This window comes from Mytilus trossulus, chromosome 9 (genome assembly GCF_036588685.1).
Source record: "Mytilus trossulus isolate FHL-02 chromosome 9, PNRI_Mtr1.1.1.hap1, whole genome shotgun sequence".
In the NCBI taxonomy this organism is placed as follows: domain Eukaryota; kingdom Metazoa; phylum Mollusca; class Bivalvia; order Mytilida; family Mytilidae; genus Mytilus; species Mytilus trossulus.
Genome location: NC_086381.1, coordinates 38,402,181 through 38,428,256, shown reverse-complemented (window position 1 = coordinate 38,428,256; position 26,076 = coordinate 38,402,181). Strand labels below are relative to the sequence as shown.

The following is a 26,076-nucleotide window of genomic DNA, read 5'->3' as shown; positions in this document are numbered from 1 at the left end:
GTATAGTACTACATTATATATGTTGTAAAAATATGTATAGTACTACATTATATATGTTGTAAAAATATGTATAGTACTACATCATATATGTTGTAAAAACATGTATAGTACTACATTATATATGTTGTAAAAATATGTATAGTACTACATTCTATATGTTGTAAAAATATATATAGTACTACATCATATATGTTGTAAAAATATGTATAGTACTACATTATAGATGTTGTAAAAATATGTATAACACTACATTATATATGTTGTAAAAATATGTAAAGTACTACATTATATATGTTGTAAAATATGTATAGTACTACATTACATATGTTGTAAAACTATGTATAGTACATTTGTACTACATTATATATGTTGTTAAAATATGCATAGTACTACATTATATATGTTGTAAACTATGTATAGTTCTTCATTATATATGTTGTAAAATATGTATAGTACTGCATTATATATGTTGTAAAAATATGCATAGTACTACATTATGTATGTTGTAAAAATATGTATAGTACTACATTATATATGTTGTAAAAATATGTATAGTACTACATTATATATGTTGTAAAAATATGTATAGTACTACAATATATATATGTTGTAAAAATATGTATAGTACTACATTATATATGTTGTAAAAATATGTATAGTACTACATTATATATGTTGTAAAAATATGTATAGTACTACATTATATATGTTGTAAAAATATGTATAGTACTACATTATATATGTTGTAAAATATGTATAGTACTACATTATATATGTTGTAAAAATATGTATAGTACTACATTATATATGTTGTAAAAATATGTATAACACTACATTATATATGTTGTAAAAATATGTAAAGTACTACATTATATATGTTGTAAAATATGTATAGTACTACATTACATATGTTGTAAAACTATGTATAGTACATTTGTACTACATTATATATGTTGTAAAGTATGTATAGTACTGCATTATATATGTTGTAAAAATATGCATAGTACTACATTATATATGTTGTAAAAATATGTATAGTACTACATTATATATGTTGTAAAAATATGTATAGTACTACATTATATATGTTGTAAAAATATGTATAGTACTACAATATATATATGTTGTAAAATATGTATAGTACTACATTATATATGTTGTAAAATATGTATAGTACTGCATTATATATGTTGTAAAAATATGCATTGTACTACATTATATATGTTGTAAAAATATGTATAGTACTACATTATATATGTTGTAAAAATATGTATAGTACTACATTATATATGTTGTAAAAATATATATAGTACTACATTATATATGTTGTAAAAATATGTATAACACTACATTATATATGTTGTAAAAAAATGTAAAGTACTACATTGTATATGTTGTAAAATATGTATTGTACAACATTACATATGTTGTAAAACTATGTATAGTACATTTGTACTACATTATATATGTTGTAAAATATGTATAGTACTGCATTATATATGTTGTAAAAATATGCATAGTACTACATTATATATGTTGTAAAAATATGTATAGTACTACATTATATATGTTGTAAAAATATGTATAGTACTACATTATATATGTTGTAAAAATATGTATAGTACTACAATATATATATGTTGTAAAATATGTATAGTACTACATTATATATGTTGTAAAATATGTATAGTACTGCATTATATATGTTGTAAAAAGATGCATAGTACTACATTATATATGTTGTAAAAATATGTATAGTACTACATTATATATGTTGTAAAAATATGTATAGTACTACATTATATATGTTGTAAAAATATGTATAGTACTACATTATATATGTTGTAAAAATATGTATAGTACTACATCATATATGTTGTAAAAACATGTATAGTACTACATTCTATATGTTGTAAAAATATGTATAGTACTACAATATATATATGTTGTAAAATATGTATAGTACTACATTACATATGTTGTAAAACTATGTATAGTACATTTGTACTACATTATATATGTTGTTAAAATATGCATAGTACTACATTATATATGTTGTAAACTATGTATAGTTCTACATTATATATGTTGTAAAATATGTATAGTACTGCATTATATATGTTGTAAAAATATGCATAGTACTACATTATATATGTTGTAAAAATATGTATAGTACTACATTATATATGTTGTAAAAATATGTATAGTACTACATTATATATGTTGTAAAAATATGTATAGTACTACATTATATATGTTGTAAAAATATGTATAGTACTACATTATATATGTTGTAAAATATGTATAGTACTACATTATATATGTTGTAAAAATATGTATAGTACTACATTATATATGTTGTAAAAATATGTATAACACTACATTATATATGTTGTAAAAATATGTAAAGTACTACATTATATATGTTGTAAAATATGTATAGTACTACATTACATATGTTGTAAAACTATGTATAGTACATTTGTACTACATTATATATGTTGTAAAGTATGTATAGTACTGCATTATATATGTTGTAAAAATATGCATAGTACTACATTATATATGTTGTAAAAATATGTATAGTACTACATTATATATGTTGTAAAAATATGTATAGTACTACATTATATATGTTGTAAAAATATGTATAGTACTACAATATATATATGTTGTAAAATATGTATAGTACTACATTATATATGTTGTAAAATATGTATAGTACTGCATTATATATGTTGTAAAAATATGCATTGTACTACATTATATATGTTGTAAAAATATGTATAGTACTACATTATATATGTTGTAAAAATATGTATAGTACTACATTATATATGTTGTAAAAGTATGTATAGTACTACATCATATATGTTGTAAAAATATGTATAACACTACATTATATATGTTGTAAAAATATGCATAGTACTACATTATATATGTTGTAAAAATATGTATAGTACTACATTATATATGTTGTAAAAATATGTATAGTACTACATTATATATGTTGTAAAAATATGTATAGTACTACAATATATATATGTTGTAAAATATGTATAGTACTACATTATATATGTTGTAAAATATGTATAGTACTGCATTATATATGTTTTAAAAATATGTATAGTACTACATTGTATATGTTGTAAAAATATGTATAGTACTACATTATATATTCTGTAAAAATATGTATAGTACTATACTCTATTAGATAAATCAGGGATTAATTAGGGGAATGTTCATATTTGTACGCAAAACTAGCTAAATTGTTATTTACATCTCCGATGTTTCTATCTAAATGCTTGGTATAGATCGTCGTTGTGGTCTTTAGCAACACGGAAAGTGTCTAATTTAAATTTTAAAATCAAAACGTAAAACATATCAAATGAATGGATATCAACTGTCATATTTCGGATTTAATCTGAAAATGGTTAATTTTACTTGGATATATAGTTAACTAAACCTCTTACTTGCCATTTGAAAAAAGTTAATATATCATGCGAGAAGGATGATCATAACCATTATACCATATACATTGTGGCTGGTCATGTCAAGATGATTTTAATTATATACACGGTAAGACCCACATGACCTAGATGCAAAGATGATTATTTAAACGATAAATAGGGTAAGACCCTAGTGGTCATCCCCTTTCCGTGTCATTTGTATATATTCAATATATTGTACTAATATTCCTGTTTGTCATGTCCTAAATATTTGATAAAATAAAGTGCCAAAGGTTTCTCCACCCCTATAGTATATGTTCTAATACATTCTTCAATATCGTGATACCTACACCTAAACCATATATATTCCTGTTTACTAATATTAAACAAAGATTTGAATTATATATATGGTTTTAAGGTTTTAAGGTTTTAAACCCCTTCTATGTTCTTAAAAGTTAAATCACAAAAATACCGAACTCCGAGGAAAATTCAAAACGGATGGTCCCTAATCAAATGACAAACTCAAAACAACAAACACATCAACAGAATGGTCATCAACTGCCCTATTCCTGAAATGTTACAGGCATTTATTATGAACTGAACCTGGTTTATAGCGGTGTGATACATTGTAATACATATGTTTTTTCTATTTGTATTCATCTGATGACTTGAGCCTTTTGCAACAGATTTTTATGGTTCGTTCTTAAATGATGTTCTTTTACATCACTGTCCCCCACAACAAGGTAAGGGGATGGTTTGAAATCCGCTTACATATATGACCCCGCCACTTTCTATAGCTTGTGCCTGTCCGAAATTAGGAGCATCTTATTCTGTGGTTGTCGTTCCTTGATGTGATAACTAATTTGTTTTTCGTTTTATTTTTTATACATAACTTAAGCCGTTAGTTTTTCTTCTAATTTGAATTGTTTTACATTTGTCATTTTGAGGCCGTTTAAAGCTGACTATGCGGTTTGGGCTTTTGCTCATTGTTCTGAGTTATTTGATCCCTAAGATTGTCTCATTTGCAATCATACTACATCTTCTTGTTTTATGAATGATTTGGATCCCAACACTCATTCATATATTTTCCTGTTTGTCACGCAACACAGATATCGATGATAAAAAAGGTCAGATTCCAGAGGTTTCCCAGAGTCCAATGATCTAATGTCTTGCAAATAGTCGAGATCCCTACAATAAGCCATACATATTCATATTGACATATAGCGTCATTCCCGAGGTGATTTTATAACCCAAATGTTTCAATATATTGTAATCCTGGTCATCATCCGTCTGTTTGTCATTTACCGATGATTTGTCCATTCAAATAATCTAATATCTTATAAATGATCAAGATATACATCCCTAAGTCATACATTTGGTGGTATAAAATAAACAGATACAAAAAATAAAACATAAAAGGAGTCACAAGGGGTCATTTACACTCCTGTCAAATGAGAACAAACTCTCAACGGAAATTTCTTAATTAATAAAATTAACGGTACCAATTTTCTTGCACCAGATGCGCATTTCGACAATACATGTCTCTTCAGTGATGCTCGTGGCCAAAATATTTGAAATCCAAAGCTTATATAAAAGATGAAGAGCTATAATCCAAAAAGTCCAAAAAGTATAGCCAAATTAGTGAAAGGAATCAGAGCTTTGCATGAGGGAGATACATTCCTTAAATTAAAATAATTTCTAATATTTTGTAACAGCAAATTTTAATAACACAAAAAAATCCGTATGTTCATGGCGTATTTTAAATGGCAATATCAAATGCCAAACACATCATACGAATGAATAACTGTCCTATTCCTGACTTGGTACAGGTATTTATTATGTAGAAAATGGTGGATTGATCTGACTTTGTAACTAGACAAGTTATTAGTTCAATCGAAAATACCTCCTTATTTCAAAGACCAGTCTGTACCAATAATTTCTTATACCTATACCAAACCTATTGCAACTAAAATTTTCAATTACAAACGCGTTTTGCAGGATCTCAATATTGACGACTTCAAGTCTAAACCTCCTGATTGCACTTGTGCTAGTTTCCAATTCACATATAATCCTGCTGGCCACGTTATTACCGGTGACCTTAACATTGTTAATAACACTTCTCTACGAAACGTGTTATCGAAAGGTCCGAAATATCGTGAGCCTAAATCCATCAATTGGAAACACAACTTTAAAATTTTGATGGATTCAGTCGAGGATTATGCCAGGCAATGGGCTAAGCGCGAGAAGGAAGACGTAGACAGTCTATCCGAATGGATTAAGGCAGTGAGGTCGTTAATACAAATCAGAATTAAGAAAATAAATGTCCATGCTACGTCAATCTTCAAAGATCCAAATGTTGCTGAACACCTATCTGACCTCCATGATGAACATGTTGTTGTCCCCGCAGACAAAGCCCCAAATAACATCGTTTTTATCTGTAAAAGTCATTACATTAATTGCTTGATAAACGAATTAGGTATAGACAATTCACTTGGAAACCCAACATATACCCTCACGACACTTACCAAAGAGGAAATCCTGGATAATCATAGGTCTGTTCTTTGTTCCTTTGGTATTTCAACCAAAGATGAAGAACTGGATCTTCCATCACTGTATTGGATACCTAAACTACATAAGTGTCCTTACAAACAACGGTATATTGCTGGGTCTTCCAAGTGCTCCACGAAACCCCTTTCTAAATCATTAACATCCGTTTTTATCAGCAATCAAAGACGGGCTTCAAAGTTATTGTGAAACTGCCTATTCTAGAGGTGGCGTGAATCAGATGTGGATACTTAAAAATTCCAAAGATCTTTTAGAGTACATACAATCTAACTCTCTTTCATCTTGTAACAGTATTAAAACATTTGACTTTTCTATCCTTTACACAAGTATTCCACATTCCAAACTAAAAGACAAATTAAAAGAGTTGGTATTACTTTGCTTCATAAAAAAGAATGGCCAACGTAGATACAAGTATCTTGTCTTAGGGAGGGATAAATCATACTTTGTAAAGAATAATTCTGATTCAAACAAAAAATTCTCTGAAACCGATATTATCAAGATGCTTGATTTCTTGATTGACAACATATTTGTTACGTTCGGAGGACGTGTTTTTCAACAGACTGTCGGCATCCCAATGGGAACAAACTGTGTCCCTCTACTTGCTGACTTGTTTCTTTATTATTATGAGGCTGACTTCATGCAGGAACTTCTTAGGAAGAAAGATAAGAATTTAGCAATATCCTTTAACTCTACTTTCCGCTATATAGATGACGTTCTTTCACTCAACAATTCCAAATTTGGTGACTATGTGGATCGCATCTATCCCATCGAATTGGAGATAAAGGATACTACAGATACAGTTAAGTCGGCTTCATATCTTGACTTACATCTAGAAATTGACAATGAGGGTCGGTTGAAGACAAAACTTTACGACAAAAGAGATGATTTCAGCTTTCCAATTGTGAACTTCCCATTTCTAAGTAGCAACATTCCAGCAGCACCTGCATACGGGGTATATATCTCCCAATTGATACGATATTCCCGTGCTTGCATTTCCTATCATGATTTTCTTGATAGAGGGTTACTGCTCACAAGGAAGCTATTAAACCAAGAGTTCCAAATGGTGAAGTTAAAATCATCCCTTCGTAAATTTTACGGACGCCATCACGAGTTGGTTGACCGTTATGGAATAACCGTTTCACAAATGATATCGGATATGTTCCTTACGTCGTAACTACAATCCCCTTCCCTTTCATGTATTTGACCTACCGAATTATACTATTTACCGGATTTGTAATCACATAAGCAACACGACGGGTGCCGCATGTGGAGCAGGATCTGCTTACCCTTCCGGAGCACCTGAGATCACCCCTAGTTTTTGGTGGGGTTCGTGTTGTTTATTCTTTAGTTTTCTATGTTGTGTCATATGTACTATTGTTTTTCTGTTTGTCTTTTTCATTTTTAGCCATGGCGTTGTCAGTTTGTTTTAGATTTACGAGTTTGACTGTCCCTTTGGTATCTTTCGTCCCTCTTTTCTTACAATTATTTATCTAATGAGAATGTTCTTATACATTGCAAAAGGATAATTTCCTTAGCCCAAAAAACATAACTTCCCTCAGACGAATTGAATGAATAATGATATGGTTTATACTTGAGAGGTATTTGTTTAGGAGAATTTTTAATTGCATCATGTTGCAATAAATATTTGGTAAAATTTAACAATATGACAATTAGTCCGTCAGCTAGTTCTCAAATGCGCTCTAGTTAAGGAGTTTGTGTTTCACCCCAGGGTACCGCGATTTTTTTCGATAGAATTCATCTTCATTATCTTTTTGATAAAAAAACATGGTGTTAGACTAAAAAAAAAGTGTTCAAAAGATGTTTTAAAATGTCCCTTTAAATGGTCCCCTCATTTAGCAATCACGACTAAGTAATTTTTAATTAAAAATTTTAATATAAAGCGATTAAAAAAAATTAAAGTACAGGTGTAAACAACTAAAACAGATACAAAACTATCATATTTAATGTAACTCTGAAGATTTTTTTGTTTTAAAAAAATGTTTTTTTACATTACAAACAATCCGATTTTTTGGGTTAAAATTAAGGCATATTTTCTCCTTTCATAAAGAAATTCGTTATACAATTACCCGTTTTAGTTAATTAAACTTTAGAATTAATCATTATGCAATGTTTAAATCATTTGCAGTATTTATGTATCGTCTAAAATATGAAATATTTAATAAAATATATGTACGTGCAAATACTTGTGAAATACCGGAAAGCATCACATTACCGTCTTTGATTCAGTATATAATATGTACACTGTATTCACACATAAGCATTTAATTAGCAACTGAAAACAAAGATTTAATTGTCGATTTATGATGTTTTTGTGAGACAAATTAATTTATAAAGTGAATACGTAACGAAATATTTATGAAAAAGGACAAATTAAGGTGATTTTTTTTGAGGGGGAGGGGGGGGGGTTCAGAAAAGGTGCACTCTATCGAACTCAATAAAAGTGTGCTTGATAACATTTTGTGTTTTAGCTATGTAGTGATTGACTTAAGCTTGTTACGTCATTCAATCGACAAACATCGATTTGAACGAACGTCAAATAGTTAGATATGGGAATTGGCCATACTTTTACGTTCTTAGGGTTCTAAGAGATACAAAAAAAAATGGCTTTGTTGGTTTCAGTTTAAATAAAGATTCTGTAAAACATTGGTTGTTAAATGCACATGAAATAGTTATCAAAGGTACCAAGATTATAATTTAGTACGCCAGACGCGCGTCTCGTCTACATACGACTCATCAGTGACGCTCATATCAAAATATTTGTAAAGCCAAACAAGTACAAAGTTGAAGAGCATTGATAATCCAAAATTCCAAACAGTTGTGCCAAATACGGCTAAAGTAATCTATGTCTGGGATAAGAAAATCCTTAGTTTTTTTAACAATTCAAAGTTTTATTAACAGGAAAATTATAAAAATGACCATATTATTGATATTCATGTCAACACAGAATGTTGACTGCTGGGCTGGTGATACCCTCAGGGACGAAACGTCCACCAGCAGTGGAAAGAGCTTCAAAATCCTTTAAATGTCGAGATTTGGTAGGAACAGATATATATAGTTAACACTGAAACATCCACACAAAAAGAACTTAGAAAAACTTGAATAAAGCGAGACAAAACTGATGTTATGAAATTTTTCAGACACTGCAAAGCTGGCCAAATCCATTTGAAACATCTGAACAGTTATATGGCTTGTTCTCGGGTTCTGTTGCTTCTTCGGAATTAATGTGCGACCTTCTAAACGCGTATGAAAAGGGAATATTTGCTTCAGAAATTTTCATTACTGAACGGCTTATTCAAAAGTCAACCAATATCTTCAAAACAATCAAAAGAAAATCATGTCTTACATTTTTAAAAAGGGAAATAAAAGGCAAGCAGTTAATGGCTGACAAGAACAACACAACATTGAGAGCAGATGAAAAAAAATGTCGCCTGCTTGTCATAGCCCAGACAAGATAGTTGGTTATACGATAGGTTCTCTAGTTTGAATTAGGTCCTCTTTCAATGGCTCTTGCAAACTTCAGTGGTACACATGTAATGAAAAATAAAAATCTGTCCTGGATGGTCTTTTAGAAAGGGGTCATCCCTTAGGAAAGCATGTGAATATTTGATGACATGGCAGTTATTCAATCCATTACTAGGATACCAAGCACTTTTTTCGATTTGGCAATTGTTATTTTAAAAACCATCCTTTTAGTTTCGAAAAGAGGACACTGATTAGTATCCCACAATATCCATAAAGAAATTAAAACGGCAGGTCCTTGGGAGGGCAAACCATTGCGATAAGTTCTAGACCATCACAATCGTGTTCTTTGGAAGGGAAGAAATGTTTGTTAGTTAGGGGAAACAAAGTTGCTGTTGTTGAATTCGTTGGTTCGGAATAGAGTTAACAATCTTATAGATTTTCACTTGAATGTATTGATTTATTTGTATCACATGGAAGTATGTGCCACAAAATATATGTTGAAAATGAAATAGCGTAGAATGGTTTTAGCTTATAATCAAACAGGAAGAAGCCGATAACAAAATGTTTCTTAATGCAAAAACATGCAGCTGACAAAAGTTACGACTCCATTGTTATAAAACCTTCTGACACTGATGTAGAAGTATTTGCTTACTATTTTTACAGTTGCATATCAATTCTAACATTTTTAATCTGACAGGTACATCTTTCAAATGCAGTTTATTGAATGTGCAATCAATGTGTGCGAAATAAGGTGAGAATGTTGTAGAAAACTGCTTGGATTTCACGGCAATACAGGTTGTGATTCAGGAAGCGTTTTGTCTGGTAAAGGAAAAAGCATTCGGTTTTTTGACACGTTATGTGGAGTTTTCAGAAGGTCTAATCCATCGTGGTAAAACCTTTGAAGAGGTTGGCGAAGAGTTATCAAAACACTTGAGGTTTTCGGTGTTCTATATCTTTTATTACGAAATTAAAAATATCGATAAATAAAGATCAGAACGTTTTGAAACGCAACAAAAAAAAAAATCATTTTCATCTACTGCCCCAACAAATGATGCAATGTTAAAGCAAATTAAACATGCCAACTTTCAGACGAAGATTTGGAAATCTGCTCTTAAACACAACACTGGTTTATTGCCAACAACCATGGTTGGATTGTTGAGAACGATTTGATCAGTATCAATTGGCTAGACTAACAACCAGCGTTAGATGCTTTAATAATTCTAATGTGCTGTTCATGTAAAGCTGGTTGTGCCAACGAAAGATGCTCATGTGTTCAACAAGGTTTATCCTGAACAGATAGCTGTATGTAAATGCTCAAAAGCTTGTAGATATAAGGATTATCAAATCGTTGATATTGCTAACGATGACGACGATTATGATGGAATTGATAATAATAATAATTCGATAGATGCAGATGACCAAGCTGATGATGATTCTTTGGATTGACCTTCTGCGTGACCTTAAAATGTAGTGTTTCGGTTAATATTAAAAAAAAAATGAAAAAAAAAAATTCAAGAAACACTGACAGTTTCGTGTGTTTTAATATTTGAGTTATTTCATGAATGTGATGCTTTTTTGGTTGGCTATGTTTGTGTCTGTCGTTGATTCTGTGTTTTTGTTTCTTTCCTTTTAATGTTTTTTTTTGTCAACAGCCTTTAGTTATTTTATGCTCTATGTTTCAATGTAAAAAAATATACCATTTTATCAAGAAAATTAGTACGTACTATGCTTCTTTTCATTCAAAATCATGAATTTTGGAAATTACCCTCCCCCTTTTTTCTTGGTTCTCTACGATTTAAAAAATAATTAAAAATTAGCCTGCGTTTTAATTAGCTATAATTTGTTCCATTTAATAAAAAGAATAGCACTCAATAAATGGTTATTTTTACATTTTTCTGTAAATATGTGCAAAACAAAATTTTTCATATTCCCTTAAATAAGTCCCCTTTTAACCCCTTTTAGACACTTTTTCAAAAGTCTAACACCTCTTAAAATATTCTTCATATATTAATCTTTAAATTTATACCAAAAAATTGCGGTACCCTGGGGTGTAACACAGAATTGAAATTTTGCCCTACCAGCTGATGGACTAAATTGAAAACCTTGACGTAGATCAAAATGTATTCAACAGTTATGCAAATTAGGTTTTTGAAGTATATAATGTTATTATTGTAATTAATGTATTTACGGCGAATACATATCATTATCTCTTTCTTACCGCCTAGATCAACGACCATGTACTGAGTTCCTTCTTTGAAAACGGTTATTGCATCCTCATCTTTATCTTTACTTGGTATATTTTGACAGTAAATTGATGCAGCCTCTGGTTCTAAAGCAATTATCAATTGGTTGCCAGGAATGCCAGCCTGCAATATAATACAACTTTGATGTTCGGTTAATGTTTTATTAGGATGATTTTATTTGGCATCTGTTAATTGGAAGGATTATCTAGTCACACTTTAGGGTTATTGATCATTTGTTGGATGCCTTTAAAAATTACAAGTGTGAAATATGAATTCACGAAAAAGAAGGATAATGTTTGATGGAATGACTGCTTGAGTTCAGTGTCAAATATTTTACTTATTTAGGAAAAGAATGAATAGATAAAAAATCAAATTAGTGAGTTATGTAATTAATTGATCGGATTAATGACCAGAATTTTGAATGCCGGTTGAAAGAATTTATGGGAGATAGGGTCATACTTTAAAGTCATAAGAAACCTCAAATTAAAAAAAAATATGCATATATTTTTATAACTACAAGGATAGTTTTCTTTATACATCCTATGTACATATACTTTTTTCTGAGAAAAATTCTTTAATTTAGAAGAAGTTTACTTATTTTTAATTGCTTGCTTCCGGGAAACAATATTTTCCGTATGCATAGTGACCCGAGCGTAACCCTCCTTGTAAAAATCCGGTGACCACAATACGCATGGATCTGTCATTAAATAAACAAATATCTGATTGTACATGTTAAACACGTGCTCAATACTCATGCTTTTTGTGATTTGTTTAAGATATTTATTAATAGTATCGGAGGCACATGTCTGTGTTTGTTAATGTTTACAAAAAATGTAACACGTGTTGATGAGCACATGATTGCATACCTGGTTTGTTATTGTATGATTTGATTGGCTATTGTATGTCGCAATGCAGGTATCCTTCCCGTTTGTACGAGTGTAGGATCGCGTTTCTTGTGCATAATCTCATTAAATATAAGATATGTTTATAACCAGTTATTCGACGTTCTGCCTTTACCGAGTAGCATACCTTCCGTTTCGTTATACATATCCCCCACCTACCCCACCCATTTTGATAGATTTGAGTTATACAGTTTAATTATGTGACAAGATGAATTGTAATAATAATGTATTGGTTGTGTTTTGTAGATTGTTGTAGATTTTGATTTTTAGTGGGATGGAGTCCCGATACGGTGTTTTGTTGTATAGAGAAAATTGTGTGATTTGCTTAGATAAGTAATTAGATGCAGATGGACGTTTAAATGACTATTGAAATATGAGTATAATTATGAAATGGTTTTGATGTTTGAAGAAAAATAAAAAATAAAGTATTAAAGTGTGCTACTCACAAGGAGAGCTCATTACTAGTGTATACATGTGTTGAGTTTTATTGACTAAATAATTTATGTTCGGTTAAGCTTGGCGAATAAGGTGACAATCGTTAAAACTGGACTTCAAAACACGGCATTTTATAAGCAGCCATATTTGTTAAATCATAACAAACAGCGAGAAAAAAATGACGATTATATGATATATTCGCGAAAATAGTGATAAAATCGTGCACAGAGGACTGAGTTTATGATGTATACATGCATTGGTTAAAGAACTGGACAAACATTATTTTTCACCACTCACTCGTTTCATATGACTTTAAAGCAAAACAAATTCCTTTCTAAAACATAATGTGTTTCTTCTTTCTATTTTATTGACCTGTTCGCAGTGTAAAGTATACAATATTACAAGACATAGGTGAATGATATGATATGGATGGCATTGTTATACCATTTATATTATGCGAATAGAACATAGTAAAACCTTACATGTTAACGATGTGAATACACAGTATACGATACATCTTAACAATAGTTTGGAGTTCATTAAATATATAATCACATTAAAACAAATTTGATTAAATAACTTCCAGAAATCACTTCCCCCTCGTGTTTGTCTTAAGCTTATATATAAATATTGTAAAAATTAGAGACGTGTTTAAAAAAAAAGTAAAGCATGCACAGATACTAACAAGTCTGTCTGAATGTAATACATTGCCTGTAGAATACAGAAATATAACACTAAGTTATCAGAATTCAATAAACACAAAATAGCACTGTCTTTATTCAAAAATATTCTCGACCCCAAAAACTAAATACCAACAATTAATAAATTATCTAGATAATTCTCCCCCAAGAGTGACTGGGGTATAGAAATGTGGTCACTTGGTCTTCTCCCGACCGGCAGTAAAACACTTGCCGAAGTGGGGCGTCTGTTTGTCTGTGCTGGATGTATCAAATTCGCAGTCACGTCCGGTCAGAAGGGGGACGTTAAATCCGATGCCTCGTATCAAGAGAGTGCCACGCTCTTTGCACGTTAAGAACCCTTGCAACAACTCTTTAGAGGGGTCCATAGGTGGCCTGTTGCAAGGCAAAATTTCTGTCCCTTTCCAATATACCGTCATTCTCTAGTGGCAGTCCAAATTTCCCCAACCATCATCCCAGATGGCCTCTAGCGTATCAACCTACCTATTGTATTAAGTGTGAACTTGTTCTCGTCCTGAATATGCATGAAATATTTGCCACTGGACGTTAAGCAACCAACAATCAATCAATCTTTTGATAATTCTTTTATTGTTGTACATTGAAACAAATCATACTCTCTAGTTCATATTTTTTACAACTTTCACATTCATTAGTTTGGGAAAGTTAATATCTATCAAGATCATTATTATGTGAGACTATTCTGTGTAACATTTTATATTAAAAAGCTTGTAGTTGGCTTTCTATAGTATATTTTAAAGCCAGTGAATAAATATTTTTCCATTTTTCATTATTTATTTTCTATTAATTTGTTTCTCCACCTTTACTGTGAAATAGGAGAAACAGTTCCCTGATCGATACAAAATGCAAATAACTGTGATGATTTTGTATCTAAGGTTAGATTGTTTATATTAATTCGGCAGAAGCCTTATTTTATGCACTGTGTGTACTTCAGTAAAACATAGAAAAAGATTAAGATGTTTCGTGGCTAAACTTTAGGTCAGGTCAAATGTAAAGGGATGTTCCTAAGGAAACTCAGATACTGGTAAGAAGGCACTTTGGTACAGCCTCCTTTAGGGTATATAAGCGGGACAGATTCCTTGCTCATGGCCGATTGTAATACGTTATAAGACGAATACATGAAGTACGGTACGCAGATATTCGAAATAGCTTGCTCGTATATATTAGATAATATTACTAAGTGTAAAAAGAACAGGTTGGTGCCTATTAGAAAATTTACATGCTGAACCGTATTATATGAATATGACAGTTGTTGTCCATTCGTTTTGATTCGTTTTGTTATTCGATTTTGCCATGTGATTATGGACTTTCCGAATAGATTTTCCTAGAAATTTCAGTAATTTTGTAATTTTACTTTTTATTGTACCGTATAGGACAAGTTTGAGTCTGTGTGATCACCTTGTTAAGCACATAATTGTACCAACAAAGACAAGTGTGAAAACTTGTAGGGTAAATTATTGTACCAGAAGGACACATTTGTTCCTGACTAAGGAGAAATTCGTCACAGTACAAATTTGAACCAGTGAATACATTTTAAGTAGAATAGTTTTTGTTTAGATTGCAAGGAGCAGTTGTACATATTTTGTTTTTTGACGCTTATTTATGAATAACAATTATTTGTGATATATTTTGTAAAGGGGTCAATTTTGATCCAGAATTAAATTGGTAACGAACTCATTCTATAATTCTAAAATAGAAGCAGACACGCTTAACCTGTGTACACGTTACATAACTTACTGGTAGGCGTTGTTTTATTTTCATGCTCTAAAACGAATCCGAAAGATTTGCTGCCATGTTTTTATAGGTATCGCAAAATTTAATAGATGGTCGTTTTTGTTTGTTAAGTAGAGACAAAAGTATCATATTCGCTACTGCCTTAAGGCAATTTGGAGGTCGAATCCAAAAGATTTGCTGCCATGTTTTTATAGGTATCGCAAAATTTAATAGATGGTCGTTTTTGTTTGTTAAGTAAAGACAAAAGTATCATATTCGCTACTGCCTTAAGGCAATTTGGAGGTCAGTATAATCTGACGAATAAAGATGACAGAATCAACAAACCAGTGAACTGAAAAGAGACGAGTGTGCTTCCAAAGGGTAAGCGTCTCCTGCTTTACATGCATCGGCCACTTTCGGACGACTCTACTGCTGTCTGCTAAATGCTCTGATAACCCCAAAAGTTGCAAACTTATCTTATCCCGGTAATAAAACTTCTCATCTGTTCGGAAGGATAACACGAAAAGACGATATTTATGTGTGTGCTGTTTGTGTAACCCCGTGGTTTTTTTTTTAAAGTTTAAACGTTGAGAGTTTAAAACAAGAGAGAGTTGGTCCGATACCACAAATATAGTCCCTAGTGTTGACAGTGGGTTACTTGCCATTAATTTTTATACCCCTTCTAAATTTAATTCTCCATGTTTAATGCCTCAAATGTTAAGTAGGGGAAGGGAAAGGGGGGGGGGGTGAAATGACACTAACAAAATCTGGTTCAGAGTTTTAAAGGAAAGTAGTGATTTGGTCCAGCTGAAAAGGGTTTTAAATGAGTAATTCGGATGCTGTCAAAAGATTTCAAGACGCCCTTAACCTAAAATTGTCAATATTTTGAGTTGGAGCCGATGAAGTTTTCTATAATTTGTCCCAAAAGTAGTACAACACACTGTAACAGTTTCTTTGAGAAAGCGCAGTTGGGATTTTTTTTAATTTTCATTTATGTTCTTAAAGAAATGGACTACGAAATAATTGTGGTCTCGGACCAGTTGAAAATGTAATGGTCGGGGTTTCACCGAATGTGTTTGTGGTTTAATCAGATTTATCGACCAACAATATATTTGCTATATCAGGGCAAATCTGCAAAATACCTAACCTAACATTAAAATATTTCCTAAAGTAACAAAAACTTTTCCAGTTCAGTACCTTTAGGAATTATAAATATTTTAGTTAAATTGCTTCTGGTATTTTTATATCCTTTAAATGCACGCGCTAAAAAGCCGTCATTATCGCAAAACCATTTGTTAACTGATGTATTTAATTTAATTTTTCTTGGCGTTAGTACACAGCATAAAAAATAAGTCAATATTTAAAGGCTTTATCTTTAAGGCATTCTAAAAAGAGGCCAAAAGGTTTCAAGCATTTTACAAAATTGTAAATTAAGAAAATACCTGATACATATACATAAAATTTCTTACCGAATGAGCACATTTTCTCATGAACTGCTTTGCAGCTTCTGACCATATGGCTGGAACTGTAATCACCCACCGGATATCCTCGTCATTTAGATCAATGCCAGTTGTTTTGATTGCTTCTTCAAATTCGTCCTTTAACGCTGAAATTGCTTTTGCAAATACAGTCTCTGCCAATAACATCTTACCATTCTCATCAGCTAAGGGCATATCAGATGTCGGAATCTGAATACAAAATATATTACATAAGTTTTTGTAGGTATTATGCTTGTAGTTGTGCAAGATAGATAAAGATAACGTTTATTTCGATATCCATAATCAGCTAAGGAGATGACCCTTGGATTATATTTTAGTTAAATTAGCAATGCTCTATTCATTGCTTTTGCTAAGTGTTTAAGTAGACTGCTGTTTGTTCTTTCCTGGTTTCTCGTATTGGCCATGGTTTCTTCTGTTTCTTCGACTTATGACTTTTGGTTCAAAAATCAAACAATAACTATTATTGTCAAAGTCATATGAAACTTCAAATGAAAAAGAACTTGATGCATTTTTGTTTTATAACTTAATGGCTAATCATAAAACTTATGCACATATACTCTTTTCTCTAGAAAATTCTAGAATTCGTCCAACTTAAGAAAAAAAATACTTTGTATGCAGTGAACTTAGCGTGACCTTTCCAGCAAAGTTCAGGTGATCACAATACGCATGAATTTGTAATTTAACTAGACTATTATATATTGTAGCATGTGTATCTGTTGTCATAAAAAAAACTCATTATATCTAATAAAATTTGTAAATTAAGTCCTTCTATTTGAATAAAGTAACATTCATTTTTAGTGGAAAATTGTTTTAACGTTGATATAATTAAAAATTGATTGCTTAACTCTCTTTGTGATATCTAGGTTCTAATATCAGCCAGGACAACGGCACTAGTAAATATATAATGGCAAGGATCAACAAAGCCAGAACTTCTTTCTGCAGATTGCGAACAGTATGGAAAACAACATCAATATCCAGGTCCACAAAAATCAAAATCTATAATAGCAATGTAAAATCAGTTTTGCTATGTGGTGCAGAGTCATGGAGGGTTATAAAATCTGACTTCAACAAACTTTCATCTTTCCACAATACATATCTTCGGAAAATTTGCAAGATCTTCTGGCCACAAACTATCAGTAATAAAGAGCTATACACCCTAACCTTACAACGAGATATCAGAGTAGAAATTAAAGAAAGGCGATGGAAATGGATAGGCCATGTTCTACGAAAAGACAAACATGACATAACAAGGATAGCTCTACGTTGGACACCAGCAGAGGGGTTACACTTCTTTCGTGTATTTGTCTTTAAGGGTCGAGTAATCCAGATACATAATGACAGCGTGTCTGCTTCATTGGAGTTCTGACATAATTAAATACACCATATTAATGCAAAACACATGATTTTACAAGTAGCTCTTAGAGATTATCAGATGAATATCACAACTTGAGACAGTATATTCTTGACAGCCAAATAAAAGTTATCTAACTGCATATTGTACCTCACATTAAAAGAAGACAAACAACTTAACACAAAATATATATCGTCGCTGGGCTTCTAAAATGTTGCATATGACTGTTTTGGCTAAAAAAAAACCTTTTTGACACCAATGGTCTCGGCGGGAGGAAATCTTTGGTATTACAAAATAGGATACAGTTAAGCCATTCATTTTAAAGGTTAATCTTGTATCTATCAGCTGTATATACCTCTTTTATAAATACATATGCAGTAATAAAAAATAACAGCATTTTTTTAAAGGTTGGAAATGGGAGTAAAAAATCTTTGTAATGCGCTACCTCAAATGTAGACAATCAAGTTCAAGTTTAAAAAAATACTGAACTCCAAAGAAAATTCAAAACAGAAAATGTTTAGCATTGATAAATCTCTGCATAAGAAATCTATACAACTTTATATTATTTTTTATAACTTAATAAGTTTGATCAGCTGTTTATTTCCCTGGATAATCAGTGGAGTGTAACAGGGTAAATCAAGAGAAGCTTGGACTCTTGGTGAAACTTGTAACAAGCAAGATTAGATGAATAAATATTATTATGTTGTTAAAAAAAAAAAAAAAACAGAAAATTACTAATCAAATTGCAAAATCAAATGTTAGAACACATAAATCGAATGGACGACAGCTGTCATATTCCTGACTTGGTATAGGCATTTTCAAATGTAGAAAATAGTGTTTTGAACCTGGTTTTATAACGCTAAACCTCTCACTTGTATGACAGTCGCATCAAAGTTAATTATATTAACATCGATGCGTGAACAAAACAGACATGATAAGTCAAACTGTCAACATATATTGGTACAGCAGTCATCACTGTTTCATAATCTCAAAACAAATAATTATTTTACACAAAAAGCATCCTTCAAACACAACAACCACATATTCATTGCTTCGCGTGTCTGACGTCAGAAAAAGCAATCGTCACACAGGATGAAACACAAAACTAGAGGCTCTAAAAAGCCTGTGCCGCTCACCTGGATATATTGTGCATATCAAACAAAGGTAAACGAGAAAATTGTGTTGTGGTGTTGGTGATGTGTTTGTAGATCTTACTTCACTAAACATTCTTGCTACTTACAGTTATCTCTTATCTATAAGTAATTAGGCCCAGAATTGACAGTTGAAATAATTTGTAAAAATTTACACAAAAATTTACAAAACTTCTATAAATTGTAAAAAATTTACTATAAAGGGCAATAAATCCTTAAGGGGTCAATTGACCACTTTGTCCATGTTGACTTATTTGTAAATCTTACTTTACTATACATTATTGCTGTTTACAGTTTATCTTTATCTATAATAATATTCAAGATAATAGCCAAAACCTGCAAAAGTTTCTTAAAATCACCAATTCAGGGGTAGCAACCCAACAAAAGTAATTAGATATTAACCAAAACCTGCAGTTTACCCTGTGTACTATTTTTAGCCATGTCCGCCATCTTGGTTCATGGGCGTAGTCATCGGACACATTTCGTTAAACTAGATACGCTATTAATGATTGTGGCAGAATTTGGTTAAATTTAGCCAAGTAGTTTCAGAGGAGAAGATTTTTTTAAAAGATTACTAAAATTTTAGAAAAATTGTTAAAAATTGACTTTAAAGGGCATTAACTCCTTAAGGGGTCAACTTACAATTTTTTTTACAAGTATTTTCTGTAATAATATTCAAGATAATAACTGAAACAAAATTTCCTTAAAACACTAATTCGGGGGCAGCAACCTAACTCAGGTTGTTTAATTTGTCTGAATATTTGAGGGCAGATAGATCTTGATCTGATTAACATTTTTACCTCCTGTCAGATTTGCTTTAGATTCTCTGTTTCAGAGATATAAGCCAAAACCTACATTTTACCTCTATGTTTTATTTTAACCATGGTGGGCATCTTGGTTGTTGGTCAGGTCACCGCACACATTTAAAGAACTAGATACCCTAGTGATAATCTTGGGCCAAGTTGAAACTCGGTGCAGTAGTTTCAGAGGAAAAGATTTTTGTAGAAGTTATCGACGATGGACGACAGACGCAGGATGACGATGTACGACTGATGCCAAGTGATTAGAAAAGCCCACTTGGTCCGTTGGGCCAAGTGATCTAATAATTTTGTTGTTCAAAGTACTTTCTACTAAGACACTGGTGACGTTTTACAAAGTCTGAGAAGAAGCTGCAAGCTCTTGAATATCAAATAAGTTGGGAAATGTATATCACGTTGCAGGTGAAGTTGGAATTGCTGCTAAGGTGGGGAAAATTATTTTTTCAAAATGCCTAATATAGAATTCCTTAAAATTGTATAAAAGAGGGACGAAAGATGCCAAAGGGACAGTCAAACTCATAAATCTAAAACAAACCGACAACGCCATGGCTGCAAAGGAAAAAAAACAAACAGAAAAACAGAAAAACAATAGTACACATGACAACATAGAAAACTAAAGAATAAACAACACGAACCCCATAAGATATAAATACCACGTTTTAGGTGATGAGGAACCTTACTTCAAAAGGTGTTATACCACCAAATCATGGTACGTCACATCAGTTTACATACGAATATATGATACAACCTACATTTAATTGCAGTAAAACATTTCTGGGTAATAAACAAGTATCTTGGATTTTTTCAAACCACCGCATTTTTTTTTATTTGGGTTTCTATAAAATATTTTGCAAACTTGAGATAAGATGGTTTTGAAAGCTGTTTGAATAAGGGGAACATTTGATTTGGTTTACTTCCAGTAATGGCTATTTTCTTATATGCAACTAAATTTTATGTGAAATTTTGTCTTTAGTCCTATATAGGATAAATTTTACTCATGCCAAGTGCTTCTTTATTGATAACAAGGATACATTCTGCACAATTTTAAGAAAAGTGCAAATTTAACAAAGAACTTTACACGGAAAGGTGGAAAAACCTTTTAATAATAATAAAAGTAATAATAATTATTAAAGCAAAAATGTTCAGAGAACAATTAAAGGTCTTTCCACATGAAAGAAATATTGAAAAGAAGCTAATTGTTTCACACTGATGCGATACATAAGTGGTTTCGGTATACATCATTTGACTGAAATAAGAGAGATGATCTGCTACTTCCGGTGACGTAAATGTCTCTTCTAGTCTCATATAAAGACTTCTTTTACCCTCATTTCAAAAATATAAAGTTTCTATATACTTTTGCCTTTAAACCAGGAGATAATTGGTCACTTCCGGTTGATCGAAAGTCATTTCTAGTCTTGAGTGATCAGGAAATGTATTTAAATTACAAATTATTTTTATTCCAAGTACTTTTTCATAAAAAAAAAGTGCAAATATGGATACTTCCTGTTTTCCAAAGGTTATATGTCACCAAACCTTTTGTTAAAGGTCTCATGGCTTTATAATGAACCAAATTAAAGTAATAGTCAATTAACATTATGATAAGACTTTCAAGGGGCACTATAAGATGTTATTAGATTGTTTCACACAAAATCTAGCATTTCTTCTTACAATGAAGCAAACATTTTGCACTTGTTCTTTTCTGTATATCTTTTAAAGTAGTGGAGGAAATGCTAAAACAAGAAAAGCCAAAATGGAGTCTTGACCTTGACCTTTGAGCTTGTTTGGACCTAGGGGCCACAAATAGAAAAAAACATTTAATTCAGGGTCATACTTTTAACGGGTTATAAGTTAATAACACATACTGAAGGTAGATAACTCCTATAAATTCAGCCAAAATTTCCTGAGGATGTAACGAACAGTTTGTAAGAGAAATTTTGTCGATATCTCTTTTTTTTTATTACGAAGGATATATGAAAAATAGTGATTAGGGAGATAACTTTAAAAAAAAAATTGATTCGGCATAAAGGGTGACATTTCAATTCACATAAAATATACGATACAATGACGTTATACCGTGTAATCAACCAGTCCACACTAATAAACAGCCTTTTTATAAAATTATAACAGTTAAATTATATAAATTTTATGTCCATAGATAAGACAGCTGAATTCTATTCCGAAAAATACTACCAGATTGTTTTGTCATATTTAACATTAGTCTAAAACAAGGACAACATGTTGACAAAACTTCAAAAATATACGTGTCAGACGTAACATACTATACGAATTTCAACTTTAGCAGGGGTTTTTGTGTTCTTCAAAACGGTGTTAAATCCGCGAAAATTCGAATTTATATATAAAGTATTAAAATATTACTGAATATGCGTTCCTGTATCGATCAACGCTATTTTTGGCAAAAACAAATAGTGTTCATTTGGTCAGATTTAGGAAAAATGTAAGTTATCAAAACTTATAGGTTTTAAAATATAAGATAAATTAAATGTCAAATTTCGTTCGTGTAAATTATGTTCATAAAAGTACATAGATAGACCATATCAAAATCGAATTTTTGCAGCACTCACACCACATATAAAAATGTAACGGCTACTGGAAAATGTCTTGCAAGATCGTAGTTCGCCGCTGTTTACATATAAACTGTAATTTTAGACGTTATGTTTTGAAAATTTGGATTTGTTGAATTCTTAAAAGTGCTTTTCAGTAAAACGACTTCGCTTTCAAAGAAATGAAATGTCTTGCAAGTTTGTCCACTGGACGATTTTCATACGTTTTTAACGTTGTCGACTCGGGACGCTTTTTCCGGTGGATCATCTGTATATACTTCCTCAGATAGAATTTTCTTAATAGTCAGATACTATCAGCAAGACCACAAAGAATAATAAGAATTCAGATTACTAGGTCTGTTCGTTTAGATGAGGTTCTTCAGTTGTAAAAAAGTTGTGTATTACTCGACGATAAATAAATAATCTTTTTCAAATTTTCAAACTTTGGAAGCGTAAAACTGCAATTTTTTTCTCTGCAATAAGATTCATATGAATAGAACTTTGAAGTGAAATTAAATTTGGGACTGAAGCGTGGCTATAAACCTCTCTCATCATACAAAGCTTGTAAATATATGAGATGAATATACTTAACTTTTTTTCAGACAACCGTTTTATTTCTAAATCTATAATTATTCCGTTATTAAAGAAAGATTTAGTAAAGTGAAATTTATCAGCAAGACCCGTTTTACTTGTAATTCCCGACAAACTTTTTTTCATGAAAGCAAAATATATATTTCTACCTTTTCGGATCTAAATGGGAAAACATTGCATTTTGTTACGTTTTATGTCAATTGTTCCCTGGTAGACAGTTGTCTCATTGGCACACATCATACCGTATATATCTTCTCATTTCATATGGACTTATGCATTACCCAAATACGATATATTTTGTTCGGTTTGTTGCTTACGTTACTTTCAGTGGGAAATATTTCATGCATATTAAGTACAACCAAACGTTTTTAGAAGTATCCATATTCACGGGTGTCATTCGGTTTATCGAGAGAAATGAGCGTGAAAGAATATCTAACGGTGGTCAAGTATTGAGCGACGATCGTGAAAGTTCTGGTAACGGATCGTGAAAGACATTTAATCGAGAATACATATGAAAGGTCAATACATATTCTAATTAAATTAATTACACAGACAATTTTACGACAAAATAAAACTGTCTGTCAAAATGGTTCAACATTATGATCAGTATGTCAGAATATCCAGTTTTAAAAGTACATACTTATTACAAAACAACAAAAGGCAGATTGCTTCTCGACATTTCAATGACATAAAAAATGTAAACAAAAATTATGTTTTCACAAATTCGACTAGAAAACGTACTTTAATACGAATAAGGGCATTCTATTTGAATTAATCAAATGGTTCTTATAGTTATTTTGAATAAACATAATATGAAACTTGGTAAATAAAGAACTATTTACACAAAAATGGATTTTTTGGATTGTGAAAGATCATGTACCGTATTTTTGAAGATCGTGAAAAGGATCGTGAAAGAACTGATGCTACGAAGACGTTCAAATTTTTCTTCAATTATATCATAGTTAATATTTGTTATTGGTATTGAGAAAAGCTATATAGGTCAACATCCTCAATAGGTTTAAGCTTTTCAAAGTATAAATACTTTCAGAAAATGAAATGTAAAAAAGTTGGATGATTGTAGGATGAAGCTTTTTTATTGTCATGTGAAGTACCCACTTATCACGAGTTATAGGATATCCACATTTGGTATATTGGATCCTATAAACTACATGTACGTCAGACAGGATTCACCTGACCCCGAATTTGCCTTATTTCATGGATGAAGATTCATTTTTGTGGTCAAGTCCGTATCGCGGATTCCTTAAGCTTTAGGATAAGTGTCTGTTCTTATGATTGTGAGGTGTACATTTTCGACTTCTGCAATGTTTCAACTGACATTGAATCCATTGTCATGCATCATTCGGCAATGCTCGTTTTATGTTGTCTAGCCTTTGGATATATACCTGTATGCTATAGCGCCATGGCAGTTCGTGTATGGTGTACTTGTCTGTATGCATGTTTCATAAATGACCATATCGATGGTCAATTGTATTTGATATATTGAATGATAGAAAGATGTCTATGTCTGGCTGTCAAGTTAGGGTTCATATACTTTTGACCTTATGTTTCGAATTAATTGGCCAGCATAACTTTTATATTTGTCAGTTTCTAAGGCACTGTAAGGATCGGAAAACATTTATTTGGTCTACGGGATATTTGTAGAGATCTGTATGTCATGGTTAATCTGACCTTGCACTCTTTTATTAACCATTGACAATCATAATTTAAAAAAAAATGTGGTATGATTGCCAAAGAGACAATTATCCACAAGAGACCAAAGTGACACAGACATTAACAACTATAGGTCACCGTACGGCCTTCAACAATGAGCAAAGCCCATACCGCATAGTCAGCTATAACAGGCCCCCATAGTGACAATGTAAAACAATTAAAACGAGAAAACTAACGGCCATATTTGTATAAAAAATGACCAAATACCAAATATGTAACACACAAACAAACAACAACCACTGAATTACAGGCTCCTGACTTTGGACAGGCGCATACATTAATAGTGTGGAGGGGTTAGACACGTTATTGGGATCCCAACCCTCCCCCGAATCTGGGACAGTGGTATAACTGTACAACATACGAACGAACTATAAAAATCAATTGAAAAGGCTTAATTCATCAGATGGACAAAATACATCAAGTTAAGCGCATTTGACACTTCTAGTAAAACCCTTGATATTATAGACGTTCCATAACATTAACTATCATAAGTAAAGCAGACGAGACATTACAGCATTTGCGATTTGGTATTCTATAGTCTGTAGTATATAGTTAAACAATCCACATCTGCGTTGTATATACAGAACTTAAGAAAGTACTGTTGCACAAAATGTTGGTTATCGTTCAATCTCAAATTACTCATGAAAGATGCTGTTTTGCTGTAATTTTTTGTTTGATGGGTATCATTTTGGTTTAAATGTTGCATATCCATATTATTGGCTATTAGTAAATAGTGTCTGCATAAATTGCACTTGACCAATTCTCAGAGCTGAATCTTTCAAACTTATCTAGAGATGTTTTAGTTGTTGTTTTTTTTAACTTTCGAGGTAAAGCGTTGAATAAAAAAAAAGCTTTAATGTTCATTCTT

General features: G+C 31.4%; 1 protein-coding gene across 1 annotated transcript in view; it reads right to left on the bottom strand.

Moving 5' to 3' along the window:
- Positions 1-26,076, bottom strand: part of LOC134684602 (heat shock 70 kDa protein 12A-like) — a 34,846-nt gene that overhangs the window by 5,548 nt on the left and 3,222 nt on the right. The window contains exons 2-3 of the mRNA XM_063543901.1: positions 16,976-17,194; positions 11,716-11,863 (exon numbers count right to left, since the gene is read on the bottom strand). Of these exons, the coding sequence (XP_063399971.1) occupies positions 11,716-11,863; positions 16,976-17,194 (367 nt within the window). The remainder of the gene's footprint in view (positions 1-11,715; positions 11,864-16,975; positions 17,195-26,076) is intronic.